We start from the raw sequence: 27745 nt of genomic DNA, 5'->3' as shown, positions 1-27745 counted from the left end.
AAATCGATGTCTCACTGAGAATCATCTACGCATCAGGCATAGAGCTAAGCTCTGAGAATCAAAGATAAGGTCACAACCTTTAATTTGTTCACAGTGTGGTGGGGGGATAGATGCAAAAATAGCTCGAATCCCTCCATTCTAGCACAACTATCAACATGCCTCAAAAAATAGTGTGCCAAGGGTCAATCTGTGGTAAGCAGGAGTTCTGGTGAAAATTTTCATTCTCTCGGGGACTGACTCTAGCCACATCTGTAACGGTCCCACATCAGCTTCAGAGATGCTGTTGAAATATTGTTTATGAATAAAGATTAATGTGAGCAAAGAGCTTTAAGTAAGACAAATTCTTATAAGTTGAAATACACATGTGTATGTGTAAAAGGAATATATACATTCATCTTTGCAAAGCACCTAAAGAGACGGCACAAATAAAATGTTGTGAAGAGAAGTATAAATTAGAATCTCAGCTATGCAGATTGAGAAATGACCTGCAGCATTCAATAAGAAACTTCTGTCAAGGTAGGGAGCCCAGAATATAGAGAAAGTGGTGGAGGGGAGGTTCCACTGGGCTGATGGATCCTTCCACCTAGTTACTGGGACTCACAATCCAAGCCTGTGATTGCCACTATCCCACACCATACGCACCCCAATAAGAAGAAAGTTTCAGTCTCAAGATGAGGCAACTCTACCGACAACGTCTATACAACAGTACTAAGAGTAGAATGCCTACAGCTCTTTATCCAAACAACATGGAGCTCTCTGGACACTCTGATACCCCAACAAAATCCTTCCCTTGCCAAGGACCAAACAATGGCCAACATGGCAAAAGGCTGTGCACAAGAAATGAAGAAGAGAAGGAGTCAAAGATACTTCAGTAATTCTACCTTGAGCAACTAAGAAAGAAATGCCAGCTTTAACTAAGATTTTTAAAAATCCAAAAAGAAGTAGCCTTAAGAAAGGCTTGGGTGTATGACAAGTTTGCTTCTATTAACACTGACTTTGATGGGCTTGCACTACTCAATAGCTCCCTTGTTCACCCCATCATCAGGAACTCAATAAAAGGCCCCCTCACTCTTACTCCATTGTTTCATGGAGTTTCTCCAGGCTCTGCCTCTAGAACCAGACCTTGTCTCATCTGCTTACCTTTCTAACTCTCACCTTGGGTCTGATATTTCTTTTCCACTTATCTCTGTGGCCCTCACATCTTGAGTTCTCCCTTTATTCCCATGATTCTTACTCCAGTTCTCCTTTGCTTCAGGACTACAACAAGGGCATTAGTGGACCCATTCCATCCCAGATTTGGCTCCTAAGGCTCCAGCTTGGGTGTAGCCCCATCAGATAGTGGCTTCACGTCTACAGGTCATTTAGTTTGGGGGTCTAATAGGATAGTGACAAATACATGTCTGGACTCAGGTGAGGGAAGGTCAAGATTTATAAAAATTACAGGGTGACTGTTAAAGCCATGGATCTGGGTGAGATTTCCAGGGAAGAGTCACAGTGAGAAAGGAGAAGAAGGATAAGACCAAAACCTAGGAAATACTGTAATAAAGCAGTATGTAGAAGAAGGGGGTTAGGAAAAGAGATCTTCAGTAACGGAGGAAGAGGGTTAGCAGAGACAAGGACAGAAAGATTATGAAAGAGGGAGGCAGGTGAGCAACAGGGTCATATGCTTTGGTGATATCAAGCAGCATGAGAACAGAAGGGTCATCACTGGATTTGGTAATTAGGAAGTCTGTTATGACCCTCCAAACTCAGCTTCACTACAGCTCCTGGAGATAGCAGGTGATAGTGAAGTAAACTGCTCTCTTAAATTTTGTTTGTTAATGAAGGAAACAGACATTGGTCATTCACTCCTGTGCCTTCAAGCAGATGTACGCACAAACCACTGCAAGTAATGATCAGTATCATTCCCAGGTTTCGTAAAAATCTGGTCAGCAAATCAGCTTTGACATTGAGTGTGTCACGTAACTACATGAAGAAAGTGTGACATGGGTCAAAGTTTGGGAAATGTGGTGAGTTGCAGCTACTCTTGGATTTTCATACTAAAGGTTTTGAGAAGCTCTGTAATACTTGGTAAATGGGTTCACCTCAATGTGTTTCTGGATGTACATGACCAGATAATTTTTTCACATAACACTTACTCCATTGAGAATAATGTTCTCAAAGAACAATAGTGATCCATGGAATTTAATTATAAAAATAATTACAGACATAGTTCATTTTATTCTGCTTTGCTTTATTGTACTTCACAGATATGTTGTTTTTTGTTTTTTAAACAAATTGAGGGTCTGTGACAATCCTGTATTGAGCATGTCCACTGGCGCCATTTTTCTAACAACATTTATTCCTTTCGTGTATCTGAGTCGTATTTTGGTAATTCTTGGCGATATTTGAAAAGCATTTTCATTAATATTATGTTTCTTGTGGTGATCTGTGATCAGTGATCTTTGATGTTACTACTGTAATTGTTTTGGTACGTGCATTGGTTTTTTAGACATAATGCCATCGTACTCTTCATAAACTACAGTATAGTATAAAACAACATTTATGTGCAGGAGGAAACCAAAAAATTCATTTGACTCACTTTAATGTGATAGCCACTTGATTGCAGAGGTCTGGAACCAAACCCAAAGTACCTCCAAGGTATACCTATATTTAGATACCTCCAATATTTGACAGCATTGTTGGACATACGTGAGATAAGGTATTTCCCTCTTTTTCATCCTGAGGGAAGTGCAGGACAGATGGCCACTGTGTTTTGCATGAGGACCCTTAGTGCACGTCAAGATTTAATCACCTTCTGCCTGAAGATGGACTGAAGGACACCAGCTTTGAAAATGGTCAGCTATCTCCAATTCTGCAATCTTTAACCATCAGTGTAACTTTCCTTTGTGCTAAGGCCCTCCATGTGTATTTTCACTTGAGTATCCTAGAACATGTGACTTTGGGAACGGAGGAAGAGAGCTTACCAGCCAGCCAGGAGGACAAGAGCATTCTCCAGTGACGTGATGACAGACGCCTCCATTTTGGCAGGGGCATCTCTGCTCACACTGTGGACCATGCTTGCCAGGGGGACAAAGATCCTCACAGCTGAGGAATTGATGTGTGACAAAAGACATCGTTATTTCCCCAATCATACTAACCCTCAGGTTCACAGACACAACAGCCCCCAGGGGCCCTAAAACAGACAAGCTTTCTCTGCTCCACATTCTTCATTTAATTAACATCAAAGCATTAATCATATTGGCTGGAAAGATGTTTGAGGGGTGGCCTAGACATTTCCTTTCTTTTGGGGTATTTTCTAATGAAACTATTTCAATTTGAAGAGAATGTGTCCCATTTGAGAGGGCCAAGGATGACACTTCTCAGCCAAACACTCCTTGGTGACAGGAACTTTCCATGTAACTATTATAAAGCCCCTGTGTTGCGTCTGAAGTCCGCTTTTGATTGTGGGTTTATTCCAACCTCAGAGGAGATTGAAACGTTTGCACGTCCCCTGCTCTGGACACATATTCTTCACAATCAATTTTCAGCATTCTCTTCTTGAGACTCATCATTTTCCGTGCCCTTGACCCCCACCCTTTTCCTATGAATGAACCTTCTTCTCCAAGCCTCTGATTGTCTTGTTTGCGCTCTTGTAAAACTGCTCCAAGTTTTCCAAAGCCCTATTCAATTGTGGCCTTGATAAAAACCCATAAAAGCAATATTAACAATAAAGTAGTTTGAGATGATCATTCATTCTTCTGAAAATGAGGGCTTTCTAGGCTAATGCAGTTTTTTTTTCTTTAGCTCTACTTTATGGCTGTTAATACTGTTGGCAGGAAGTATTTACCTAATCAGCCACATTTTTTCAAGTTTTAGTTCTGTGATTTACAAGTGTAATTTTCTCAGTAAGGGAACAAGATTTTTCTATTTCCCTTTTTTTTTTTTTTGGCAAATTCTGCCTCTTATTCTGTTTGCTAATACAAGCCAACTGAAGAACGTCCTTCACACGAAATAAAGTAGTGGAGGTTAAGAAGTTGCTTCAGTTGTATCCAGAAAGAATTAAACCATCTGTGTGCACATATCTTACACCGATGTGATACATTTCTATTACGGTCACAAAGCAACATATGTATCCACAGGCAATAAATAACCCAGATAACCTTTTATAATGGACTGTTTCTAACATCGTCCCCTTTTTCCCTTTTCTATGGCCCTGAACTCACCCAGCTTTATCCAGCTAATTAGTTGCCACACAGAGCAGAACAACATGGACCATTAACAATAAATGCAATTGTGGGGGAATTGAAACAGAACTTCAAACCTGCCCCAACAACGCCCCAATATTACCACTCAATGCAACAGCCTGGTCCTCTCTATCTCTGCCCTGCTGAAAGGAAAGCATGGAAGTTGGCCCTTAGACTCTGGCTGGTCTGATGTTCAAGAGTCAAACGGTAGGAGCATGTCGGGGCTGTCGCTGCTGATCTCCCCCTCTGTGCCCAGAGCTCCTCCCTTTTAGTGACTTCAGGCAGCAATAGAAATAGGGGCACAGGAATATGACGGTGACAGCAGCACGAATGGAGAAGGTGAGTGGACTTTGCCACGCTGTTCAGCAGCATGTCACTTACAAGGCTCCCGTGTATCCTGGTGGGCAGCGGCATTCCCCCGTGACGTGGTCGCAGGTGGCTCCATTCTGACACTGGCATCGCTGGTGACAGTCATTCCCATAGGTGCCCTGCTCACAACGGTCCTCACAACGCCAGCCCCGGAAACCGGCCGCGCAGTGGCAAGCCCCCGTGATGGGGTTGCACAGAGCCCCGTTTTTGCACTGGCACCGGCTGCTGCAGTGGGGCCCCCAGTGATCACCATCACAGGCTGGAGGGGGAGAAACAATAGAGGGCATCACAGTACGGATGTGGGCAATGGTAAGCTCTTCAGGACAAGCTTTCCTCTGCTCTTGACAACGACTTGATGATCCCTTCATCGCCATTCCGTGGCTGGACAGTGGGGCTTGGTACCAGCTCACGGCAGTGCCTCACCAGTGTGTTCAGCACTAAGTGGGCCACTTCTAGCCACTCCACTGCTGAAGCAGGGCTACATTTTCCAGCCACATGCCTTTGCTTAGCCTTTTTCCTGCACCTGGAGTGTTGAGTTTGATGTGGCTATGGGAGGATGTAAGTAGTGCAGGGGGAGAGGAGGCTGGCTCCCCAGAAGGGAAGGTTCAGCTCAGGCAAGGGCTTTAGTGCACACTGAGGAGGTGGACTGCATCTTGTGAATAAGGAATTGGTTGTGAAGGATTTTAAACAATGAGAGACAATGCAGGTTTGAATCTTAGTAAGGTCAGTGGGCTATAGTCTGAGGAAGGGGCAGGAAAGAGCTCACAACGAGAGGCAGGGAGACAGGGCAAGAGGAATGGCAGCAGATCAGGAAGTAGGTGAGATTCAGGGGCCTGACCTCGGGCAGTGATGGTGAAGACCAAGAGGGGGCCTTACAGGCTGACCCACTGTGAAGCAGACTGACCCCGCTATAGGTCTAGCCCAGAGCAATCCAAAGGAAAAGTGCTTTCAAGGTATCAGTCAAAAGATGCATGGATTGGGAGGTAATCAGAAGAGACAGAAAGCACTTAATTCCAACACTGAAATTCACTGACTGACTTTAACAATAAGACGAACATGAAACTGAAAATAGACAGCAAAGAAAAAACAACAATCGGCCTGATTTCAGACTTGTGAGATGGAGCCCTACGTGGAGCTCTGCACTTCCTCTCCCTCTCCCACGCTCCTTCTCCCCACCCCTGCCTGCCCCACCCACTCACACATGCAGGAACTCAAGCATTCACTCTCTCTCTCCCTCTCTCCAAAAACACAAGAAACAAAACAAAACAAAAATGAAAACAGGTGTATGAAACCAGTAAGACAGTAACAGAAAACATCATTTGAGAGGTAGATTTAAAAGCATAGTCCCAAGGAAAAGGAAGAGTGGCTGCAATTCAAGCTGATGAGCAGGAAGAGGGGAGCAGGAAAGGAAAAATCCTCAATCCCAAACATTCTAAAAATTATAAAGGGTGATGATAAGCAAAACCAACTCTCAATATTCATTGCCTAGCCAGGTGCATATTTATTTATTAATTAGATGGTATAAAAGACACTAGGGAAGATGCGCTCTGCCTGGAGCTCTTAGGATAAACTGTTTTTATGGTTTAAAAAACAGCTTCACGTCATAAAAATTTTGTAACCTCAACAGATCGAGAATGAACTATTGAAAAAAAAAAAAAGAAACAAAACCAGGCACACAGCAAACAACTTATTAGACATGCAGGATTCGTCTTCCAACAGTAGAACCTACCTACTATTTCATAATATCAAAAGGTTCAAATGAATAATTTTGTTTTTAATCATTATGGCTTTGTTCTCATTGGTACTTTAATAAATATACTTTAACACAATTAAAAACAATGAGAGGATTATGGAACCTAAAGCAGATCAAGAAAGCAATTACCTAAGAACTCACAATCTTCTTTCACAGAATAAGATCAGGTAGTAGTTCGAGATTTCAGCCTCATTGTTATTCATATAGTTGCTTTTTTATTGCCTATGGGTATGGTCAAAGAATTTTTTTTCAATTACAACTCTTTCAATCTAGGATCTATTCTTTAAAAAAAAAACAACACAAACTTATACTGCATGTTTCTTTAAATGCCCTCAGGTATCCCAGGTAGAGAAGAATTTCTCCTGTTTTTAAGGGACACCCAAGTAAGTTACATAGTGCTTTGCAACTTGTTCCCTGGTTCATCAATCCTGAGTAAGGAAAATCTTCATTCCGTGTAAGCCAAATCCGTTATCCTAGAATCTGACAGTTTTTTCTCCTGTGTTCATCATGGTATATCTGATATGGTTCATCACTGTTGTCTGTACTATAAATGATCTTATTCCTGAAAGGTGAATGCATCCTTCACCCTGCTCCTTGCAGGCTAAATACTCCAACCCTCAATATTTTTACTTAATTTTTAAAAGTCTGTTCAATTTCACTCATTTTCTTTGCTGAACCTTCTCTAAAGTTTCCATATCCCTCTCAACTTCTGGGAACCTCAGATACTAAATGAAATACTCATTTTTTTCTTCATGTACCATGGAAGATAAACCGATCGACACAAAACACAATCTTAGCTAATAAAACTACCCTGATAAGGACATCCAGATTGTGTCAGAAGCATTTGGAAAGCAACAGCCATGATGGGTTAGAGTTCCTTTTCTCCACTGTGACACTGGGATAAGGGTGGGCTGGAGCACACACATTCTCTAGAACATGTTTTACAACACCAGGAGAGTAGTAGGAACAAGTCAAGGTACTGAGGGGACAGAACTGCTCCCTCTTCCTCCTTGTGACACATTTCCACATCCCATTCAACAACTTCTCTCCCAGAAGAGCAGTCAGGCAGAGACCACTTCTATTTTCTTGGGGTTAGATAAATGTAAAAGACAAAAAACCAAAAACCCTTAAGATACCTCCTCACGACAGAAACAAGCTCACAGCAGAAACTGATAACTCTCAGCATCAAAGAAAGCGTTTCAGGCTTTTAAGGAAATATTATCATGCCGACATGGTTAATTTCCTGGCTCTATCTAAGCACTGTGGCATGCTTTGAAGTGACAGCTTCTCTCCTTGGGGCTGTGTTTCCCTAACAGGCCACTGATACATGGGCCTCACAATGTGAATACTGGGCATCAACATAAGCTGTGCTGAGGGAAAAATCCATATACAAAAGTGTACAGACAAATAAGCAGGAAGTAGACAAGTGGGACACGGAAGCCTGGCTTGAATTTAAGCATCACTGGAACTTCCTTTCCTTTCTTTGTTTGTCATATTTAACTACTGCAACATATCAATTTTTACAGCTTATCACACAAAAGCCCGATTACTCCAAACACAAGGGTATGTCGACTGTCTTGACTAGAGGCAGAACTTGTTCCTTTTGAACGTCAAGGTTGACCAGTTATCCTGAATTCATGCGCTGTGTTTGGAAAGACAGTTTGGAGACTCTGAAGTCAAATCACTTCATATCTTTTACTCAACACCTCACTCTAATCTCAAGAGGCAAGTGGTTCACTCCTGAAGAAAAAGCAACTGGGTTTGTTACTGTCACTGACAACTTAAAAAAAAAAAAAGTAGTTAATGTTAATATGGCAATAGTGGAATATTCTAATAGGAAAGGGTATATGAACCAACTTTTGTTTCCCATGAAACTGAAAAGAGCCTTAATGCTCATAAGGGACTCATTTTCAGCTTCTGGTTTCATCTCTTGTTGAGTTGTGCTATCAGCTAAAAATGGGCTCTAGACGCAGTATACCCAGATTCATGCAGCTGTTTCAGGGGGCAGCTTAATGAGGGTCTCAGGCAGCACAGATAGCGTGCTCTAATAAGCTCTCACAGTAAGACGGGAATAAAAGGAAGTTTAAACTACTGTGTAATATCAGAAGTATAGGGTCCACGCTACAACCCTCAGTGACAACTAGTGGAGCCCTGGATCCTCACAAGACAATGGGCTCACCCTGGAGCCCTTACAGCTACAACCTCCAGTGACACCAGTAACCACAGGTTATATCTACGGGCTAAGTACTGAAAATTCACTCAATTTATTATCTCTCAAGGGCCTGCCATGTGCCAGCCATGGTACTAGGCTTAGAGTTCAAAGGAGAATGGTAGAACACCTGCTTCCAGAAGCTTACAGGTTATCAGCAGAGGTCTTAAGTTATTAGACAATAAAATAACCTGTGATAAACGGTAGGGTAAGGATATGGATGAGATAACAACAGAAAACACAGGGATGACCCCTAACCAGTGCTGTTGAGTTGTGAAAGGCTCTCCAGCAAAAATGATGTCCTGGCTGAGACTTAAGGCAGAGTGTGCCCTATTTAGGTAAAGGTGGAGGATTTGTACATAGAAAGAGGGGCAATGGGGGGGGGGCAGGAGCTGCAGGAGGTACAATATTCAGAGAGGATGATACATACAACACTCACAAGGCTTTGAAATAGCAAATGCCCATGAACACCTTCTTCTATTGCATCATGGCCACTACCATCTTCCTGTGCACAACAAAAGAAGTAAGTATAGAAGTAATTAGACACGGAGAGATTCCCTCTCCCTCCATCAGTACTCCCCAGTCTTCCAAGCTCAGCACAGAGCTTCTCTGTCCTTCAGGTACATTTTTTTCAGACCCAATCTGAGATCCTCTCTGAAGAAGGCATGAGTAGATATTTTCCATGAAACTCTTCTTGTACTCAGATCACAATTTTTATATATATGTTTTCCTTGTTCCCTATCAAATAAACCTTAATTTCACAGGTGTTAAGACACACTGACAGCCTTTCTTGATCTCAGTCGTTGTCAATAGAAGTTTTCACCCCACCGTGTCATGGCAGCCACCCAGTTGACTCTGATGGTTAGAAGCATTCTGATTTCAGGGATATTGAACTGGGAAAAAACTGTGCACCCTCAGTCAGGAAGTAGGGTACCAACAATGATGAGCCTGATATTTATAGTGACAGTGATAACCTCTCTCTTTTCATGAAAACCAGCATTTTGATGCACATCTATAGGAGGGCAGATCACCACATCTGTTTTAGACCTTAATTTCGAATAGTGTATCAAAAGCTCTTTAGTCATAAATTCTTCTTTTGAGATTTTTTCCAACACAAATAAACATATGGGTGTAAACACAGTAACAATTCACAATAGTTCACTCATTAAAAATATTTACGGTGTGCCCATAGACACCCATCTGAGCCTAGAAATAGACGAACTCTCGCAGTGGCCCTGTAAAGTAGGTACTATTGCAGTTCCTATTTTATGGTTGAAGAAACGGAGATGCAGGTGACTTTTGCTAAAGGTACATGGGCAGTAAGCAGTGAAGCCAGACCTCCTGTCTTCAGTCTGTTTTCTAAACCACTGTATTTTACTCCCTCCAAAGCTATCATGGTGTTTATCCCAGTACTGTTTATAGTAACAAAACTGACAAAATCTAATTTTCTAGCAATAGAAGATAAGGTAAAAAGGAATTGGTATAATCACGTAATGGAATATGATGCATCAACTAAAAGTGATATTAGAGAAGAATATTTAATGAACTTGAAAGATGTTAGCAATATCTTAATGCAAGAAGTAGATTAAAAATGATAGACACCACGGGATCCAATTTTAGCAATATATTAGAACGAACCAGATGAAACTGTTATTAATTTAGGTCAAAAAAGGCCAAATATCAGCAACTGTATTTGGCTGAACCTAATATCTGGGGATGGAGGGGAGAAGAGAGCATGGCAAAGACAGAAAGAGAGACAGACAGACAGATAGATATTGAAAGGCTCTATGGTCAAATGGTACCATTGGGAATCTCTGGGTCTTAAGAATATGCTCAATTTTTCTTTTGTTCATTTAGATTAACCAGATTTTCTAAATTTTCTGCAATCATTGTATATCCTTTTGGCAGTAAGACAAAAGCAAGCAGAAAAAATGGTTTTTTTAAATGGTTCGATCTGCAGAGCATTTTTACTGTGCCAGGTTCTGTGCTCCATGCTTTATACACCTCTTTCTAGTCATCACGGCAATCACAACAAGGTTGGTATCATTATCACATTCAGCATACAGAGGACATTTAAGATGAGACCATTTAGGTAAAATGTCCCCAGACACCTGGCTGGTAAGTGGTGGCATCAATATTCAAACCCAAGACTTTGTGTGAACAAAAGTCCAAGCATTTTTCATGCGGCCATCCAGTTCCTAAAGGAGTGAAATTACATATTTTGGTTAAACAGAATGCCCCACAATTTCATCAAATATGATCTATGGAGGCAGAGCAGCAAATGTTAAGACCTTTCACTGAGCAAGCCTATGGGGTCAGCCAATGACTCAATATTTAGGGGCACTGAAAATAGGAAATTACCTCAGTCATGAGAACACAGGGCATTTCTTGAAGAGAAAATAAAATTAAAGAGATGTCAGATCTGAAGAACTTCCGTGAGTTGATAATGACTCTATGCAAACAAAAAAGCCAATAAACTCACTGTGAAAACAGCAATGATGTCATTAGCTTTAGGAGCACACTGAACTGAACACTAGACCCACATGGCCAGAGTTCAAGGTCTGTTTGGTGAATGAATGAAACATGGCACATGGCCAGAGTTCAAGGTCTGTCTGGTGAATGAATGAAAATGATTAAGAATGTAAAGCACCATAACTAACTTTCGTAAGCAAACAAACCTCTCGTGACCCACTTTAAACCCTCAATCCAACTTCCCATTCAAAGGATGGGAAGAGAGTGAAGGGGTTTTAAGATACATCAAGTTTCAAACACGTGTCAGCATTATGCAGCTGTTTTCTTCAAACATCACAATAACTCAATGAGATAGCTATAATCATTCCAACATTTCATGTGCAAAATGGACTCAGCAGATAATTTGCTCAGTTACTTAGCATTCAAGTGGCAAATGCACATCAATCACCCAAACCCATCAATGCCTCCAAAACTGTGATCTGGCCCGCACACCATGTGGACCATTCCAAGCAACTGATGGCCATCAGTTACGAAATCTGGTATCAGTGCACATTCACTGTATCTCCCTGATTTTCAAAGGAGAATATTCTAAGACAAAAGTCTCACAGATGTTTGAAAAATAATTTTTTTTTGCCTAAAAGTGGTATTTCTCAGGCTTTAAAGTGTTAAAAGCAGTGTCATCAGAATGGTTTTAATATGGAATGTCTCCACATGTCCACACACACACACATATTGACAAAACAAGGAATTAGAACATTCTTTGAACAAATGGCAGATAGTTTAGTAAATCTCGTGTCTTTGTGTAGAGGAAGACTAAGAAAAGGAGCACAATGAGAGATAAACAGAAATGCCAAATTGAGAGATGCTCTGGAGGAAAGAACAAGGGCATGTTAATACATTGCCTCAGCCAAAACACTCCTCAACAACCAACGAAAAGCAAAGGATGAAATCATTCTTCCCTTAGATTAAGGAGTAATGTTTACCATCAAGTTCACCTTGTTACAAAAGTCATCAATCACTAGCTGGCTCAAGGAAGGGTATAATCATTTAGCATCAGACAGACCTCGACCCAAGCCGAGCCACTGTTGCTTCATAGCCACAGAACCTTGAGCAAGTCCCCAACCTTGGTTACACTTCATTTTCTTTTTGCTACATGGGTATGGTGGAACACACTAATCACACAAAAAGTACTTGGTTGGTATGTGGGACACAGCACAGATCTAGTGTACCAGAAATTTTATTTCACGGTTAGCACAGTGGAACATCCCACCCCAGGAAAAAAGAATACCCTAGAAACACATCCTCCATCTGTACATAAAGCAAGAATAACAGCCCTGTTGCTGGTTTGTATTATTTGTTTGTCTTGCATGAATCATTCATGACAAAAAAGACAACTTGGTTTTCACAATGTGAATTTCAAAAACAAATTGCCCGCTAACTCCACAGAGTAAAAAACAAGCTCTTGTATCATCCCTTTCAACAGTTTCCATAAAGCCAACTGGAAAAAGCTCAGGCCCACAGCGAAACCCACTTGTTATGTGACATCCTATTCTTAATTGCCAGCTAAGAACTGGATTTAGCAATTTCCCCCACTTGCAGATGATCAATGTATCTGGAGAGTAGGCTTGTACGTAAAGCCCAGAAATGTAAAAGGAGGAATTTAGAAAAAACACATGAACTCCTTAATAATCTTTCCCTTAGCATGAAGAAATAGGCGGTCATAAAAAAATCTGGAGAATCTTGCCATGTTAGTAGGCACCCATCGCACTGACTTGATTTTGCTTCAGCTTATCTATGCCCACTAAGACAACACAAGCAACCTTGTGAACTTTAAGATGCGTTTCTAAAGCAACTGGCTCTAAATTACAGAGAACACAAAAGTGGCCAATTCTGTTGAACTTGTGTTAGGTCTAAAGAAATCTTACATGAAATGAGCAGTCCATGTTTGGTTGTCGTTTTATTTTGGTTTTGTTTGTCTTCATTTAATACTTCTAGGATCTGAGAAGTCAAACTGTAGAACTATACGGGGTTCGAGAAGCTTGTGGATACACCTCTACCAAACACTTACAGCAGGGTAACATTGAATCTTGGAACTCAGCTCTATCAGAGGGAAGGTGATGTCAGCCTGTAATACAGAACTACCCTCACCAGGGTTGCTGTGAAGTAACGAAGGCTCTTAAAGTGTCCTTAACATTTAAATGTCAAGTGCCTGTTAGGATACGGCAGTCAGCCACACTGACTTGAAAATATATTTTTACGTGGTGTTTTGTTGTAATGTTCGCCATTGACTTTAAACATAGGAAAATTTGAGACTACGAGAGAAATTAATAGGCAAGAAAATTGCAGACAAAGCACAAGTAAGTCACTTTCAGGAAAATCTCTCTACAGTGTGAGTATCTTTCAGAAGGGACCAAAATAATCTTCCACAGTCTCAAAGGATAGAAAAACATGGTTCTTCTTGAAATATACACCCTTTCTTCCTAAGCTTTGGTTCCCTCAGGGTCTTTTATCTCCCTGTGATTTCAGTCCTTGTGCTTCAGGCTAACAAGGCGATGGTGTGTCATTCCCTTTGTTAATGTAGAAGAAAAGATCCTCATTCAAAACATCAAGTGCTTTAAAAATAAAACAACTTTGTAAAGCTTCTCCATCCATGAAGAAGAACAATAAAAATGTATTTTCCAGATCCTCTGAAAGCACTAAAACCTCATGTCCTTCACATGTCAAAAACCCCACTGGAGAGCTGACAGAGTGCCAACAGTCACTGCGGACAACTGCCCAGTGCTGTTTATATTAATATTATTCAGTGGCTGAGAGAAAACCTTTATTCTTCTTTTAAAAAAATGTTGTTACAGGAATTTTCAAAGCATGAAATGCCATTTTAGAACTTCAGTGTATGCTTATCTCAAATTATGAAGCAGAAAAAAGGGCGTGAAATGTTTATTCTTTAATGTGTCTAAATATAAATGTTGATGTCTCTCAATGACAGCCTATTGATGACCCTCTTCACAGTGAGGGAAAATCTCAAGGATATACATTGTAGGCTGGGATTAAGTAAAGGATTTGGGGGGATTACATTTCTTCACTGAAGTCAAAAGAATAGTAAGAACCAGGAGACACTGCAAGGTGTCTTGCTTTATCAAGTCTTGTCGCGTTTTCGTTCTTTTGCTCGTGTGTTTTTCATTAAGAATGTATTAAGCATCTTCTGCGGCGACTAAGTTCAGTTTGTTGAGCATGTACTACTTGCTCCTGCCTGACATGATCTACAGCCAGATTTCTTTCTTTTTTTTTTTAAAGATTTTATTTGTTAATTTGACATAGAGAGACAGCCAGCGAGAGAGGGAACACAAGCAGGGGGAGTGGGAGAGGAAGAAGCAGGCTCCTAGCGGAGGAGCCTGATGTGGGGCTCGATCCCAGAACGCCGGGATCACGCCCTGAGCCGAAGGCAGACGCTTAACCGCTGTGCCACCCAGGTGCCCCTACAGCCAGATTTCTTTATCTCCCGGGAGAGACTGGTCCACAGTGAGACCCATCACAAAGCAACATGCTAAGTGTTGCAGTACACGGGATGCTCGAAGAACACAGGGTCTATGTTACATGTACTGCACCTTTGGGCAGAGGAGAGAAGGGATGGGGAGAAGGCTTCCAGGTGAGGTGTGGTTTCCGGTGAGCACCACAGGCTAAGTACTCGGAACCACCACTGTGCAACTAATTATTTTCATTCTGGATGTGAGGGACCAAAGGGTGGAAGCCTTAAATGTTTGCTTAAAATCCCACAGTAAGGAAACTAGGTCCCCAAACCCTCAATGCTACCTGGATGGTCTGAAAAACTGAATACAGGTTTCTTGGGGAAAAAAGTTTCTTTTTTTTAACTATAGGAGACTATAAGTATAACTATAATAAATGTCTGTGTACACACAACCTAGAATTAACGGTTGTGAACATCGCATCACCTTGGCTTCATCATTTGATGCAAGAAATAAAACATGGCAGATAAAGTCCCCTTTGTCTTCTTATGCCTGGCTCCTGGCTCTTTCCGTTACTCCATCCTCAGAGGTAACTGCCATCATGATTTTAATGTGCATCCTTCTAGTCTGTGTGTGTCCAGAAATAATACAGTGTATAATTTTATGTATTCATTAGTTTAATATAAAATGTATATATCATTGTGCATCTTGCCTTTTCCACAAAATATTATGATACTGAGATCTATTCATATTGCTACATCTGTTAACATAGTGGAATACTATGTATCAGTTTATAGGAACGAATGTCTACACAGCATCCCTCTATATTAACAGCCTCTAATAAATTTATCTTTTCCCTTATTCATGGCCATTTTCAGTTGTTGCCAAATTTCCACAAAGATGCAAAGAATATATCCCCCAGTACCTGAAAGCAAAGGTTTCTGCAAGGTATGTGGGCAAATTATAAAGAAGAAGAAGAAAAATTCCTGGGTCATATGGTGAACACAAATTAAAATTTTACTCTAGAGACAGAAAAATTGCTGTCTGAAGTTACTCTGCCAAAAAACCCTCATGAGAGCAGTGTATGAAATCTTCCTTTCACATCCTTGCCAACACATGGTATTGTCAGACTTCTTAACTTTTGCCAACAGGATGGCAAAAAATGACATCTTGTTCATACAGTATGCATGTCACTGATTATTACAAAGAAAAGCATATTCTCATATGCTTATCAGCCAATCAGGTTTCCTTGCCTCTAAATTATTTTATTGCATCCTTTGCCTATTCTAAAGTTGAGGGTTTTTTCTTATTGATTTGTGGAAATTCTTTACAAATTCTATATACTGATCATTTGTTTTATATATTGCAAAAATCTTTTCCCATTCTTGCTTCTCTTTTAACTTTACTTGTGATATCTTCTGTCTTGAAGTTTTTAACTTTGATGTGGTCTAATTATTTCAAGCACTGATTCATAACATGGATAAATTTGATTTATATAATACTAATTTTATAACATAAGGTTCTTTTTTTTTTAAGTGGCTGCTTCTGTTTAATGTATGAACAAAACTTCACAGTTACATACCAACATCCAGTTCAAATCAGTTCCATTACAATTTAAACGTTGGCAGTTACTTCTACCAGTTTTGTGTAACAGTAGTGAGTTGAAACTTTAGGTTTTCACGGAATTTTAAGATGATCCCATCATTTATGGTCCAAGAGCTAGGCTCTTGCAACCTCTTCTATTCACTCTATTGGAATAGTCTTTATCATTTTACTACTTTCTACACCTTTTTAAAAGTTTTATACATGGCAAACATGATTAATTTCCTCCAGTATACAGGTGGAAATACTCGAACTTTTAAAAATCAATAAGGTTGCTGGGGCACCTGGGTGACTCAGTCAGTTAAGTGTCTGACTTCAGCTCAGGTCACGATCTCAGGGTCCTGGGATCAAGCCCCGCATGGGGCTCCCTGCTCAGCAAGGAGTCTGCTTCTCCCTCTGCCCCTCCCCCTGCTCATACTCTCTCTCTCTCTCTCTCAAATAAATAAATAAAATCTTCAAAAGAAGAACAAAATAATAATAAAAATCACTGAGGTTATCAACAAATTAAAAGATATTTTGACCAAAGAAGGAAAAACAGTGATAGCCCTTTTTCTTGTGTTCCCTGAAGGAACTTTCAAGTGTTTTAAAAAAGTCTCTGATACAATTGCAAACATAAGAAATCAGATATAATCATGAAAGATACCGGACTATATAATATACCACAGCACTTAATTTCATCCAATTAATAACATATGATGAAATGGATGTAGCTCTAGTAAAACCAGGTATTAGCCTACCTGATTTCACAGGTTGGATAGCAAATGAGGCTCCAGGACCACCTAATACATATCATTATTTTACTCTTAGCAGAACAGCCAGGAAGCACATTTTTGCTGTCAGAAAACAGTTGCTATGTGATTTGGAATAATTTGTAGTCTTAATTTCCTTGCCTAATTTCTTACTGTTCATGCTCCATTTTGACACAACTTTAACAGCTAAGTTCTACATTGTCATATGAAATTTTCACCCTGTGAAGCAATATGGAGAAGTTTAGATGGCAGAACTGTTAAGCATTCCCCATTCAAATGAGGGTTGAATTTCAAACACCTTTCTTAGTCTTGGGGCCACCACGTCAGAAGCCTCTCCCCTCTACAAGTAATAACCTTAAAGTTTATTACGGTAACTTTCCCTGTCTCGAGGGTAAGGAGCTCCCACATCCACATTTCCTCAAAGTTCATGGAAAACCCTGTCTAACATATCTCACCTGGCTTCTAACAACTTCATTGCAGCTGCCCATTTATGGACGAAGAATCTTCTGCTAAGTCACCAAGGAAGAATGGGCCCCCAGTACACATAGCCAAGGTCAATACAAGAGCCACACGAGACTGAGATACCTCAAGGCCGCTGAAGGAAAGACTTTAGGTCATACCCTTTCTCTAGAAGATCTATGACTTCTTCCGTCTTAACTTCTCTGGATACTTTGCTTCTATGTTTGTGCACATACTTCCAACCCCTCTGTTCAGGTGAAACCTCCTTGAACAAAGAGGAAGAGTCTTATTCATCTCTCATGGCTCATTTTTATATCCATGACTGTTCCTGGAATACTGATGCCTTCATTCCTTCCTTCCACAAATATGTATTGAGGACTGTGCTGGACATTAAGTGAATAAATTAGCTAGATAGCAGTGAAAAAAAAAACAGACAAAATTTTATGGGGCCTACCTCCTAGAAGGAAAAACAAAAGCAAAAGCAAAAAACAAAATACTTTCAAATAGTGCCATAATAAAGTTAAAAAGGAGATGCAATCCAGAATAATGGAGAATACTCTTTATGTGTAAAGGTCGGAGCAAGCCTCTCATGGTAGTGGTGGTTAGGCTGAGACCTGAGTGACCTAGAGAAGCCAGCCACGTCAAGATCTAGGGAGAAGAGTACACCAGGCTGCAGAAAGACCAAGTGCAAATAAAGGAACCAGCGTGTCCCTTGAGAAGAAGGCAGAAGTTGTGGGCAGTGTGATACCCAGAACAGGAGTGGATGACAAGGGATTGGGGAGATAGGATGACACAGGTCAAAAAGGGTTTTGGAGATTATTCTATCATGGGAAATACTGGGGAGTTCAGAAAAGGGAGCAGTATTTACAGTTTTCCAAGGTCACTCTGGTTTCATTGCAGAGAACGGATCCCAGTGGGGCCCAATGAGATGTAGCAGCAGGGAGACTCTTGAGATCACCGACTAAAAGTGAGTACTGATGTGGAGGAGAGGTAGCAGCAGAGATGGTGAGAAAAGCTTAGATTTTGTTTTATTTTGAGGTTGAACCAAGATTTTCTGATTAATAGATGCAGGCAGATATTTACACCCAGTGAAAAAAGAAAAAGGAAAATCAGACAAATGAATAAATGATGTGGAATGGCGTTAACGACATGACAGCCCAGCCTGGTGTTTACAGCCACTGCATTGAGAACTGACTGGTGCGAGGAACAGAAACGTCTATAGTGTTCTCACTATGCCAGAAGCAACATAAACCAGACATGAATTCATCTGGGAAGGACATCCAGGGTCAGAGGTTGGGAATAATGCAGAAAACTACACCGGGGCTCTGTCTGGGGAGCCACCTGACAAGCGACTGTGGACAGAGGGAGGCTTCTGCTAAAGAAGGGGGTGGCCCCCAGGACTAAAGAAGATGCCCACAATGAGCCTTCCCATCTGCTGTCCTGTCCAAACGCTGCACTGACTTGAAGAAGTCTGGGGGAAGCCACGTTTGTCACATAAGGAATTTCAAGGAAGGACCATTTACTGAGCCAGGCACGGTGCTGAGCACATAACAGGTACGGCGTCAGTCAATCCTCATGAGCATATGAAGTTGGATACTCTTAACCTTATTGAAGCAGGGGGACAATGAGACCCAGAAACAGCACAGAAACGATTGCAGCCAGGACCCTTGCAATTCAGCTCCAACATGGGGTTTAGAGGAAGCAGGTGGAGGAGGTTCTCTGGTCCTCCAGAGAGAAACCAAGGGTTTCAGACTCCTTTAGAAAGGCAACATTCAGCAGCTTGTGTTTGCGACCTCTATCAAAACATTTGGGCAGTCCATCAGTGAAATTGCCTTCAGGCAGGGGGATGAACCATTCCCAGCTCAGTCCTTCCCACCTATCATCAATGCCCTGCAACCCCCCCAGGGACCACAAATGGTTTTACTCTTATTCTTGTTGCTTCATCAACCTGATTTCTCAAGTAATTCTGACAGTGCGATGGGTATGTTAATGACTCGCTGTGAGGACTGGGTTCTGAGTGTCTTCTCTTGCCAGACACCATCGATTCGACTATTGTGTCCAGTCAACAGAGCTTTACAGCGGACCTTGCCAGGGAATAAGTCAGCTTTTTGGGCCTTATGATTTCTGGTTTGTAATATCCTTCAAATGGATTCCCCGATTGGAATATCCTGCAGGCAAAGTCTTATTACTTACTCTGTGCTGCACAGTGTGCCTGCTTTATATAAAAGGTTATCAGTGTTCCTAATGTTGTACCCGAAAATGTTTCAACTTGTCTTGCCTCCTAGGCATATTTTTACTACCTCCAAGTACATTTAACCAGAAAAGCTACTAGTGACTAAAGAAGCCCCAGTATGGAATTTTTTAAACCAAAATTAATTTCCATGTTTGCCTCTACTTGGTGCTAAAGTCAAAAGCCTGCAGGACACGCTATTGAAAGCCATTTGCTGGCTGCTGGTTGATTTAGGACTCCCCCTTGCATTCTGGAAGTGCCCTATAGCCAGAGGAGGAATATATTTCTTTACAGACATTTAGAAAATCATAAACAGGATTATATAGGTTGAGAGAACAAATGCGTTACTGCTACTCATACAGAAGGTTTAAAGGGTTTCCAACACAAAGAAAGGTCTCAGGGACTGCATATATGTATCTACTAGAGTAAACCACACATAGACTCACAGGGTGGAAAGGGATCGTAAATATAACCAGCCCAACAGTCTTCACAGTACAAATGAAAAAATTAAAAACTACAAATGAGTTCATACAAATGGGTGCCATTTAAGATTCATCGTCTCTGAGAGTGTGCCCTCAATATCTCTCAGGATACTCATTCTAACATTTGTCTGGGGCTGTCAGTCCCTGCCTCCTGTTCTCATTCCCCTCAAGGTCACAGACCCTGGACACTTTCACCAAGCCTCCCTTCCAATTGCAGGAGGCACCGTACCTTCGTGGTTAAAATGACTGGCTATGAAGGGGACACGAGTGTGTCTCCACCATTCAGCAGATGTTGAAACTCAGGCAAGTCATGTAATTAATTGTTCTGCACCTCTCTTTCCTCATCCATAAAACTGGATCAAGAATTGCAACCATCTCACTGTCTGCCATGAGTTTAATGTAACATCTATCAAACCCTTACAGTGATGCTGGCATGTACTAAGGGCTCATTTAAGCAGAACTATTACTGTCATTGTCGTCATCAGCATGACCCAACTCCTGCTCCCCTCAGGTTCAGCAGACTGTCTCCACTCCCAGTTTACCAAGAGAAGAAAGTCATCAGATATGAACTCCCTCGAGTTCTCCTTGCCTTTGCCCACTAGCGCCCGGATACTAGTAACCTCTTGACATCCTGCTGGCCACTCTTTCCTCCTCCTGCTGTATCCAATTCTCACTCTCATACCCAGCTCCATTTTTGGCTTTCTCTGTCCACCTCTTCTGCCCAGACTGTTCTCTTCCTCAGGATGAGGCACTTGCACTTCTGTCTACTGTCTCCAAGCTGAGGGCTCTGGGAGGCCCCCCCAGCTCCACACACGTTTCCTTATCACCAGCATCCAATACAGTTCCTGGCTTACAATAATCACTCAATGAAAGTTCACACCATGAACACGTGAATGACCTTCACAGAATCATACAGTTCACTCAATCTAATTAAATGAAAGAACCATTTACTCCACTCCAACCACATGCCAGCCACAATGGAGGCTAACAAGATTAATAACACAGAGCGCCTGCCTTCCATGAGTTGTTTATCATCCCCTGAAGGAGGAAGAGGAATAGGGGATTGATGGTGGGATGGAGAGATTGATGGGGGGAGGAAGAGAGAGAGCATGGAAGAGGAGGGAAGAGAGAGATGGAGGTAGGCTAGATTAATGGCATATAGGCTAGGGTATGCATTAGGTTGCCAATAAAAGTAAAATACGAGTGTGTTTTAAAAAAATAATTTAATCAAATTTAAAAAGAAGCAATATGTATGAGTTTAGTGAAATAAATCATAATTTAACTCCAGGGGAACAAACTTTGTACAGTCCTCTGACACACCTGGTTTTTTTATACAGAGAATACATTGAGACCCAGGAAGACTGACTGTATATCAAACACAGGAATCCTTCCCTCCATGGACAAGGTAAACAGTCAAATCAAATCTCCAAGGGAAGTCTTTGCAACCCTGCACACGTGAAGGGAACTGTTAGTCTGTTTTTCTCCCATGTATATTAGGAAAGGGAAAAAAAAAACCAAACAAACAGAGAGATAGCTGTGTGTGACAGTTAACAATTTATTTTCATCTGCTCATTTTAGGCTCTTAATGTAAATAAAAGGAGTTACTCTTCTGGCTGGAGTGAATGGTCCTGATTATCAGGCAGAAATTGGGCTGCTGCTACACAGCAGGAAAAAGGAGAACTATGTCCGAAAGCCAAGAGAGTCTGTGCGTTTCTAAGAAGTACTTCCATGCCCAGAAGTAAAAGGTCAACAGACAACAAAGTTGCAGCAAGGTTTTCCACAGTGGTTCCAGGGCTAGACAGGGCAGGCAGCTTCTCCAGCCCCAGCTCCTGCCGCGCAAGCACAGAGGGAGGGGCTTCTCCAGCACCCAATGGCGGAGCACCTACATCTTGCATAGTGCCCAGTTCCTGCAACAGAACCAGCTTCTCCATCCCAGCTCTGGGCTTCTGCAGCACAGGCAGCTTCTCAGCACCCAGCTCCTCCACCAGCAGGAAAGCAGAATTGGCTAGCAGCACCCATCAGCCAGCAGCTTCCCCTGGCAACACTCTGGGGCTTTTTTGTAGCAGGGTACTTCTGGTCAGACACTTCTCTGTGAACAGCTTTCCGAAACACCCTATTGGGCAGATTTCTAGCAAGTTCCAGAGGGCAGATGTCCATCAAGTTCTGCTAGAGCAGTACTACGCAGCCCCTTGCCATTCAGTGAGCTGTGGTGTGCCTTCTCTAACGATGTCTCGATCACAGCCCTAGTGGGGATTCCTTTTGGGCATCTTATCTCAGCCCTGGAAGTAGCCTGCTCCTTACATCTGCTCTTCCTGTGTTCTTTCAAGTGCTATGAATTCTACTAACCAAGTCTTCATTACTCCAATCCCCTGGTACAGTTAATAATTGTTCATCAACTCTCCCTGTCCAAGTTACCATGTGTCCCAGGAGAAATGAGCATACCTGGCAAGATTCTCCTTTCCAAGTGCCATTTTCCAATGGCAGTCTAGGGCTGAGGCAGAAAAACACAACATGGCTTTGGAGTATCCTATAGTACTAGTAAGGAAGGAGGTGTTCAACAAACAAAACAAATAAACAAACAAAAACCAAACAGACAAAAAAAGGATGGGGCACATCAAAAGGACACAGGAGTGACCTGAAATAACTCCCCATCTCCAAAGCAGGAACAGTTTGAACAACACAATCACATACTATTGCCTTATAACCCCAAATTTCATATAAATATCTATGAGTCTCTATTGACACAAAGGTTGAATAAGTGGGAGAAAGACAAATAAATCTTCCTTACAGAAGAATTCCAAATAACATATGTAGGGACTCCCCTCAAAGACATGAACATAATTCCTGCCCTTCTCCCTTGAGGGTGGGCTAGACTTAGACTCGCTTCCAAAGAATAGATTAGGAAAAGGGAAGATAGTAACTTTATGTGGAGAATCATGGTGTACACTATGCATCAGCAAATGATGAAGGTTAACCAAGTGATGACATCATCAGTGATGTTACATGAACATTATGACACCCCTGATATGATGTGATGAGCAGGTGCTGTAGTTCTCTGGTATTCTTTTCAAAACTCAGAGCCTGAGTCTAATCATGGGAAAAAACACTAGACAAACACAGTGCAGCAGACATTCTACAGGATACCTGGCCAGCACTCCTCAAGACTGTCAAGGTTAGGAAAAGCCAAAGATGGAAATTGTCATGGACCATAGGAGACTGGGCAAACATGACAATGAAATGCAATATGGTGCCCTGGATTGGATCCTGGAACAGATAAAGGACATTAATGGAAAAAACAATGAAATCCAAGGTCTGAAGCTTAATTAATAGTAATGTACTAATGTTGGTTTCTCAAATTGACAAACTAATGGTAAGATGTTACCAAGGGGAAAACTGGATGCAGGAATATGGTAACTCTCTGCTGTCTTTGCAACTTTTCTGTAAATCTAAAATTGGTCCTAAATAAAAGGTTTGCCTTAAAAATATTTATTGTGGTTTCTATCTCCTGATGGGACCCTGACTGATGCAAGCACCTAGTCTGATTATCAAGGCAATCATTCTATGAAACCTAACAAACATCATCCAATGTCTTCATAACCATAACCAGAGAGAGAGGGAACAAAGAAAAGGAATCCTTGGAAGTGAGTTCATTTATTTTTTTTAAAGATTTATTGGGGGGGAGGGCAGAGGGAGAGAGAATCTCAGGCAGACTCCCTGCTGAGCGCAGAGTCTGATGCGGGGCTTGATCCCAGGACCTGAGACAAAAATCAAGAGTCAGATGCTTAACTTACTGAGCCACCCAGGGGCCCCAAACTGAGGTCATTTAAACTGGGCTACCCAGTAGATTATTCAGGCCTACATTTTGTTTCAAGAACTACTTGGCTTAGAGTAATTAAATGACACACCTTCTAACAAGTGATATTAGAGGAAGTGCTGCAGACAAAGCCCAGGTAACCACACCCAGGGCTCCAGCTCAGAACAGCATTTTCTTAGGTTAGTTTAAAAAGAAGTTGTCAGAAATGTTTTTCTCAGAGCGTCTTTAAAGACCTCAGCTATCTGCCCGTTTTTGTTTATGCTTTTGGTCATTATAGAGCCAAAACAGGAGTTGTAAAGAAGAGACTAAAGATTGCATCAGTATCATATTCTAGGATGGAAAGAACATGTGTCCTCAGAATTCTAGAGGATTCCTTCGAAAATCAGTAAACTCCAAAAGCAAGCAACAAGTTATTTTCTAGAAAGCCTAAACTCCAAAATAAAGCAACAGTGTGTTTTCAGGAAGGCCTGAATCAGTTCTGGAGAGTCTGAAACTCATGTAGCCTTTTGTTTTCTTCACACAAACACTCATCAGTCTGATCTCTCAGCTGGAGGCAGGCTGCGCGGTCCTTCCGACACTAACTCTGAATACGGCTGCAACTATTCTATCCCACAGCATACTTGCCCTGGAATTAGGAACAAACCTCACTTTTCAAATGAAGAATACATCCACTCCTTTCATTTCCACTAGTTGATAGAATAATGTTATTTTTTTCTTCAAAATGTGTAGGCACAACTGATCTTTAAGCTGGAAAAGTTAATGAAAGCGACATTGCATTTGAGGTCAGTCAGCCAGAAAGATGGCTGTGAGCCAAATCCCACATCCCAAACATTTTGCCTCCACAGCATGTGAACAAAATGCCCACTCTCCTCCTGATCTTCAGCATAAGCAAAACAAAACCCTGCAAGACAGTTATCCATTGGAATTGGAAGCCTTTCAGGGGCAGAAAGACACACACACACACACACACACACACACACAGACACACACACGCATGCTCCCTGTTTAAGACACAATAAAAAGTCTCTTTCACGCAGAATGTTCTGTGCACAGGCAGCACAAGGACTACCCCAGGAGATGCTGTTTTAGGGACAGCCAAGAGATCACAAGCCTAAAACAAGCAGTTCTTACAAGATACACAGTAATCTCCCCAATTCCAAATATAAGTAAGAGAGAATTCTTAAAACCGGTTTATCTCGACGGCTTGAAATCCCTTTGGGACGAGTTTCGGAAAATTGTGCAGTAGAAATGAGGATGAATTTGTGTTGTCATGAGATCCTGCTGATTTTTAGAACTATGATTTCCTTTCTCTCAATGTAACATTTCATGCATTAAAATTCAGTTGCACTTGGACTCCCCCTCCCATTTTTCGAAGCAAAAAGCAGTACGAAGAAACAGGAAGTATCCACAATTACACGCACAGCAACGAGTTAGCCAGAAAACTTCAGTTTTAACTGTGAAATTCAGAAAAGCAACTGTATTACATGACATTCCACTGCTTAATCCTCTTAATAAAGAATACGAGGTTTTAAGTACAAGCTGTTTACAGTCCAAAATAACACTATGTTAGATTATAATTCTAACATAATGGAGACAAATGATATAGCATATTATAATTTGATTTAATATCAAAATGTTCATGAATTTTCAGTTATTACCAATATTTTTCCCCCATGTTTTCTGAGTGAGTACTCATTATTTGCATCTCAGAATTCAGAGGTAAATAAATATATTAAGCATTGAAAATATCAATTTTATGTCTGACTTAAAGCCAACGGGTGATACATTTTAATCACTGAGGAAGATGCCAGATAAATCAACCTGTAAACACAGCAGTTAGGATAGAATAGTTGTGTAACCACAAAACTGCTTTATTGAACTAAGGTACCTCAAACTCTGGAAAACATATTCATATTTACAGATGTATCAGCATCAGATTATTGAAATTGCTTTCTTTCCAAGTACTTTTCTTTATCCTCAATTAACAACAGCTCCATATATAACACATATACTAATTGAAAAGAAACTGTATTCCAAGCTGCACTGGGAATCCACACCATATTCTGTATAGGGAGCAAGAAGGAAATCAGTGGTTCAGGATAATCCGTGGACAAGGGAGCCCATAGAGCAAAAACACGCGGAGACAGACAAGAGCAGGTGGAAACTTACCACTGGAGCAGTTGGTCCCACCCCAGCCAGGCTCACACTGACAGGTGTTTGGAGCAATGCAGCGACCGTGGACACATTTATCAGCACAGTGGGCTGTCAGAGAGAAAATCAATCAAATAAGGAAAGTTGGCACAAGAAAAAAAAAAAACCAACAACACAGCTGTTTCACATCCCAGTCTCAAGTATCACTTAAAAACAACATGCATGCTTGATAATTTCCTTCAATCCATTCCTTGGCCATTTCCTAGTCTGCAGTGCGACCAAACAATTCCCCTTCTTATTTTGAGTTCTCCAAATAAATTCCTTCATTTCTACTATTTAATTCTACTTCATGTCAGATTAGGAAAGAAGTTTCAAGGAAAACTGCTTAGCCCTCATTTAAAAAAAAAAAAATATATATATATATATATATATATATATATATATATATATATATATCAACGACTACCCAACATAAACCTCTTTGTTTCAGGAGGAGCATATGGGGATGCAGTGACAAACCCCAAACGAAGCAAGATATGAAGCCTCTAGAGTGGTAGACGGAGGGTATTCCCCTCACATGATACCTTCGCTGAAAACAAAAGTCAAATTTCTTTGGGCACATGTCACTCACAACTATGACACAGCAGAACTGGACGCCCTGTTTCTATTCACAAAAATATTCAAAAAATGTCACCCAGGTTTTTAGGGAAGTAGTCAATCTCAATTTCTCTTTCATTAGTGAATATCTCAGGTGTGACCCACCCCATGGAAGTCAGGGTTATCTTTGCAAACGTGAGTGCATGGGTCGTCTGAGGATTTCTAAAGCAAAGGACCATGACCCCATAGAAAGAAACATCAAATATATACTGTGCTGAACGTTAGCATTGCCTTTAGTGTTAGTGCCGCTCACTTTGGTTAAACATTCTTTAAAGTACCTGGATATAAGAGTAATTGGGAGAACCACACGGCATAGTTGGGGGTTCAGATAGCCCAAAACTTTATGTAAGGATGGGATAAGGTATCACCTATGCTTGACAGATAAGTTTTACTAATGCATATCTTATTACAAAAGTAAAGCAGATTTACTGTCTACACATGAAATACCAAAAAGCAAAATAAACCTATCTCTGGTTCCATCAACTCATAACATTTCTGCTTATGCAGATCCTTTCAGGAAATTTTCCCTATATATTTCTCTCCTCAAGGAAAAAAAAAAAAAGAATCATAATATTTTTCAATTTTCCTTTCCACTTAATATAATGGTAATAATCTTCCCATGTCATTAAATATTCTTTTATGTGAATTAGGCAGTGTTGTGTAAATATAATTTACATTGTATATATATACTGTATAGTGTATATACAGTGATATACATACATAGATATATATTTACATGTGTATATATATGCGTGTGTATAGGGGAAGGCATTTTAAATGAAAAGAAGGCAAAAAGAAGCGGTAGAAAGAAGTCAAATGGAAATGAGAAGATCTCCTTGGGTGCATTGTTGGGAGCAATAGCTCTGGAAAGATACAGACTTTGAAAACCAAACCAAGACTTTATTCTGAGAATTAACTGGGAATACTCTAATGAAATATACAGAATTATTACAATGAACCATCAGGTAGAGGATATCACAAGGCAATAAAGTGACCATAAACTTAAGGAACTAAAGGCTTACTTCCTTCGCCAGAATAATTATTTAGCCCCCTGGCCATTGGTGAGGGATGCCAGGCCAAGTGAGCTTGGGACCTTGGGCCAGAGTAG

General features: G+C 41.0%; 1 protein-coding gene across 5 annotated transcripts in view; it reads right to left on the bottom strand.

Moving 5' to 3' along the window:
- MEGF10 (multiple EGF like domains 10) overlaps positions 1-27745 on the bottom strand; it is a 343436-nt gene that overhangs the window by 57773 nt on the left and 257918 nt on the right. For all 5 annotated transcript variants that reach the window (XM_048221243.2, XM_044387359.3, XM_044387360.3 and 2 more), the window contains 3 exons: positions 25999-26091; positions 4608-4854; positions 2967-3087 (listed from right to left, as the gene is read on the bottom strand). In XM_048221243.2, coding sequence (XP_048077200.2) covers positions 2967-3087; positions 4608-4854; positions 25999-26091 — 461 coding nt within the window. The remainder of the gene's footprint in view (positions 1-2966; positions 3088-4607; positions 4855-25998; positions 26092-27745) is intronic.

The sequence above is a fragment of the Ursus arctos genome, unplaced genomic scaffold (genome assembly GCF_023065955.2).
Source record: "Ursus arctos isolate Adak ecotype North America unplaced genomic scaffold, UrsArc2.0 scaffold_5, whole genome shotgun sequence".
NCBI lineage: Eukaryota > Metazoa > Chordata > Mammalia > Carnivora > Ursidae > Ursus > Ursus arctos.
Note: the sequence above shows the minus strand (reverse complement) of the source record. Positions and strands in the feature narration are given on the sequence as shown.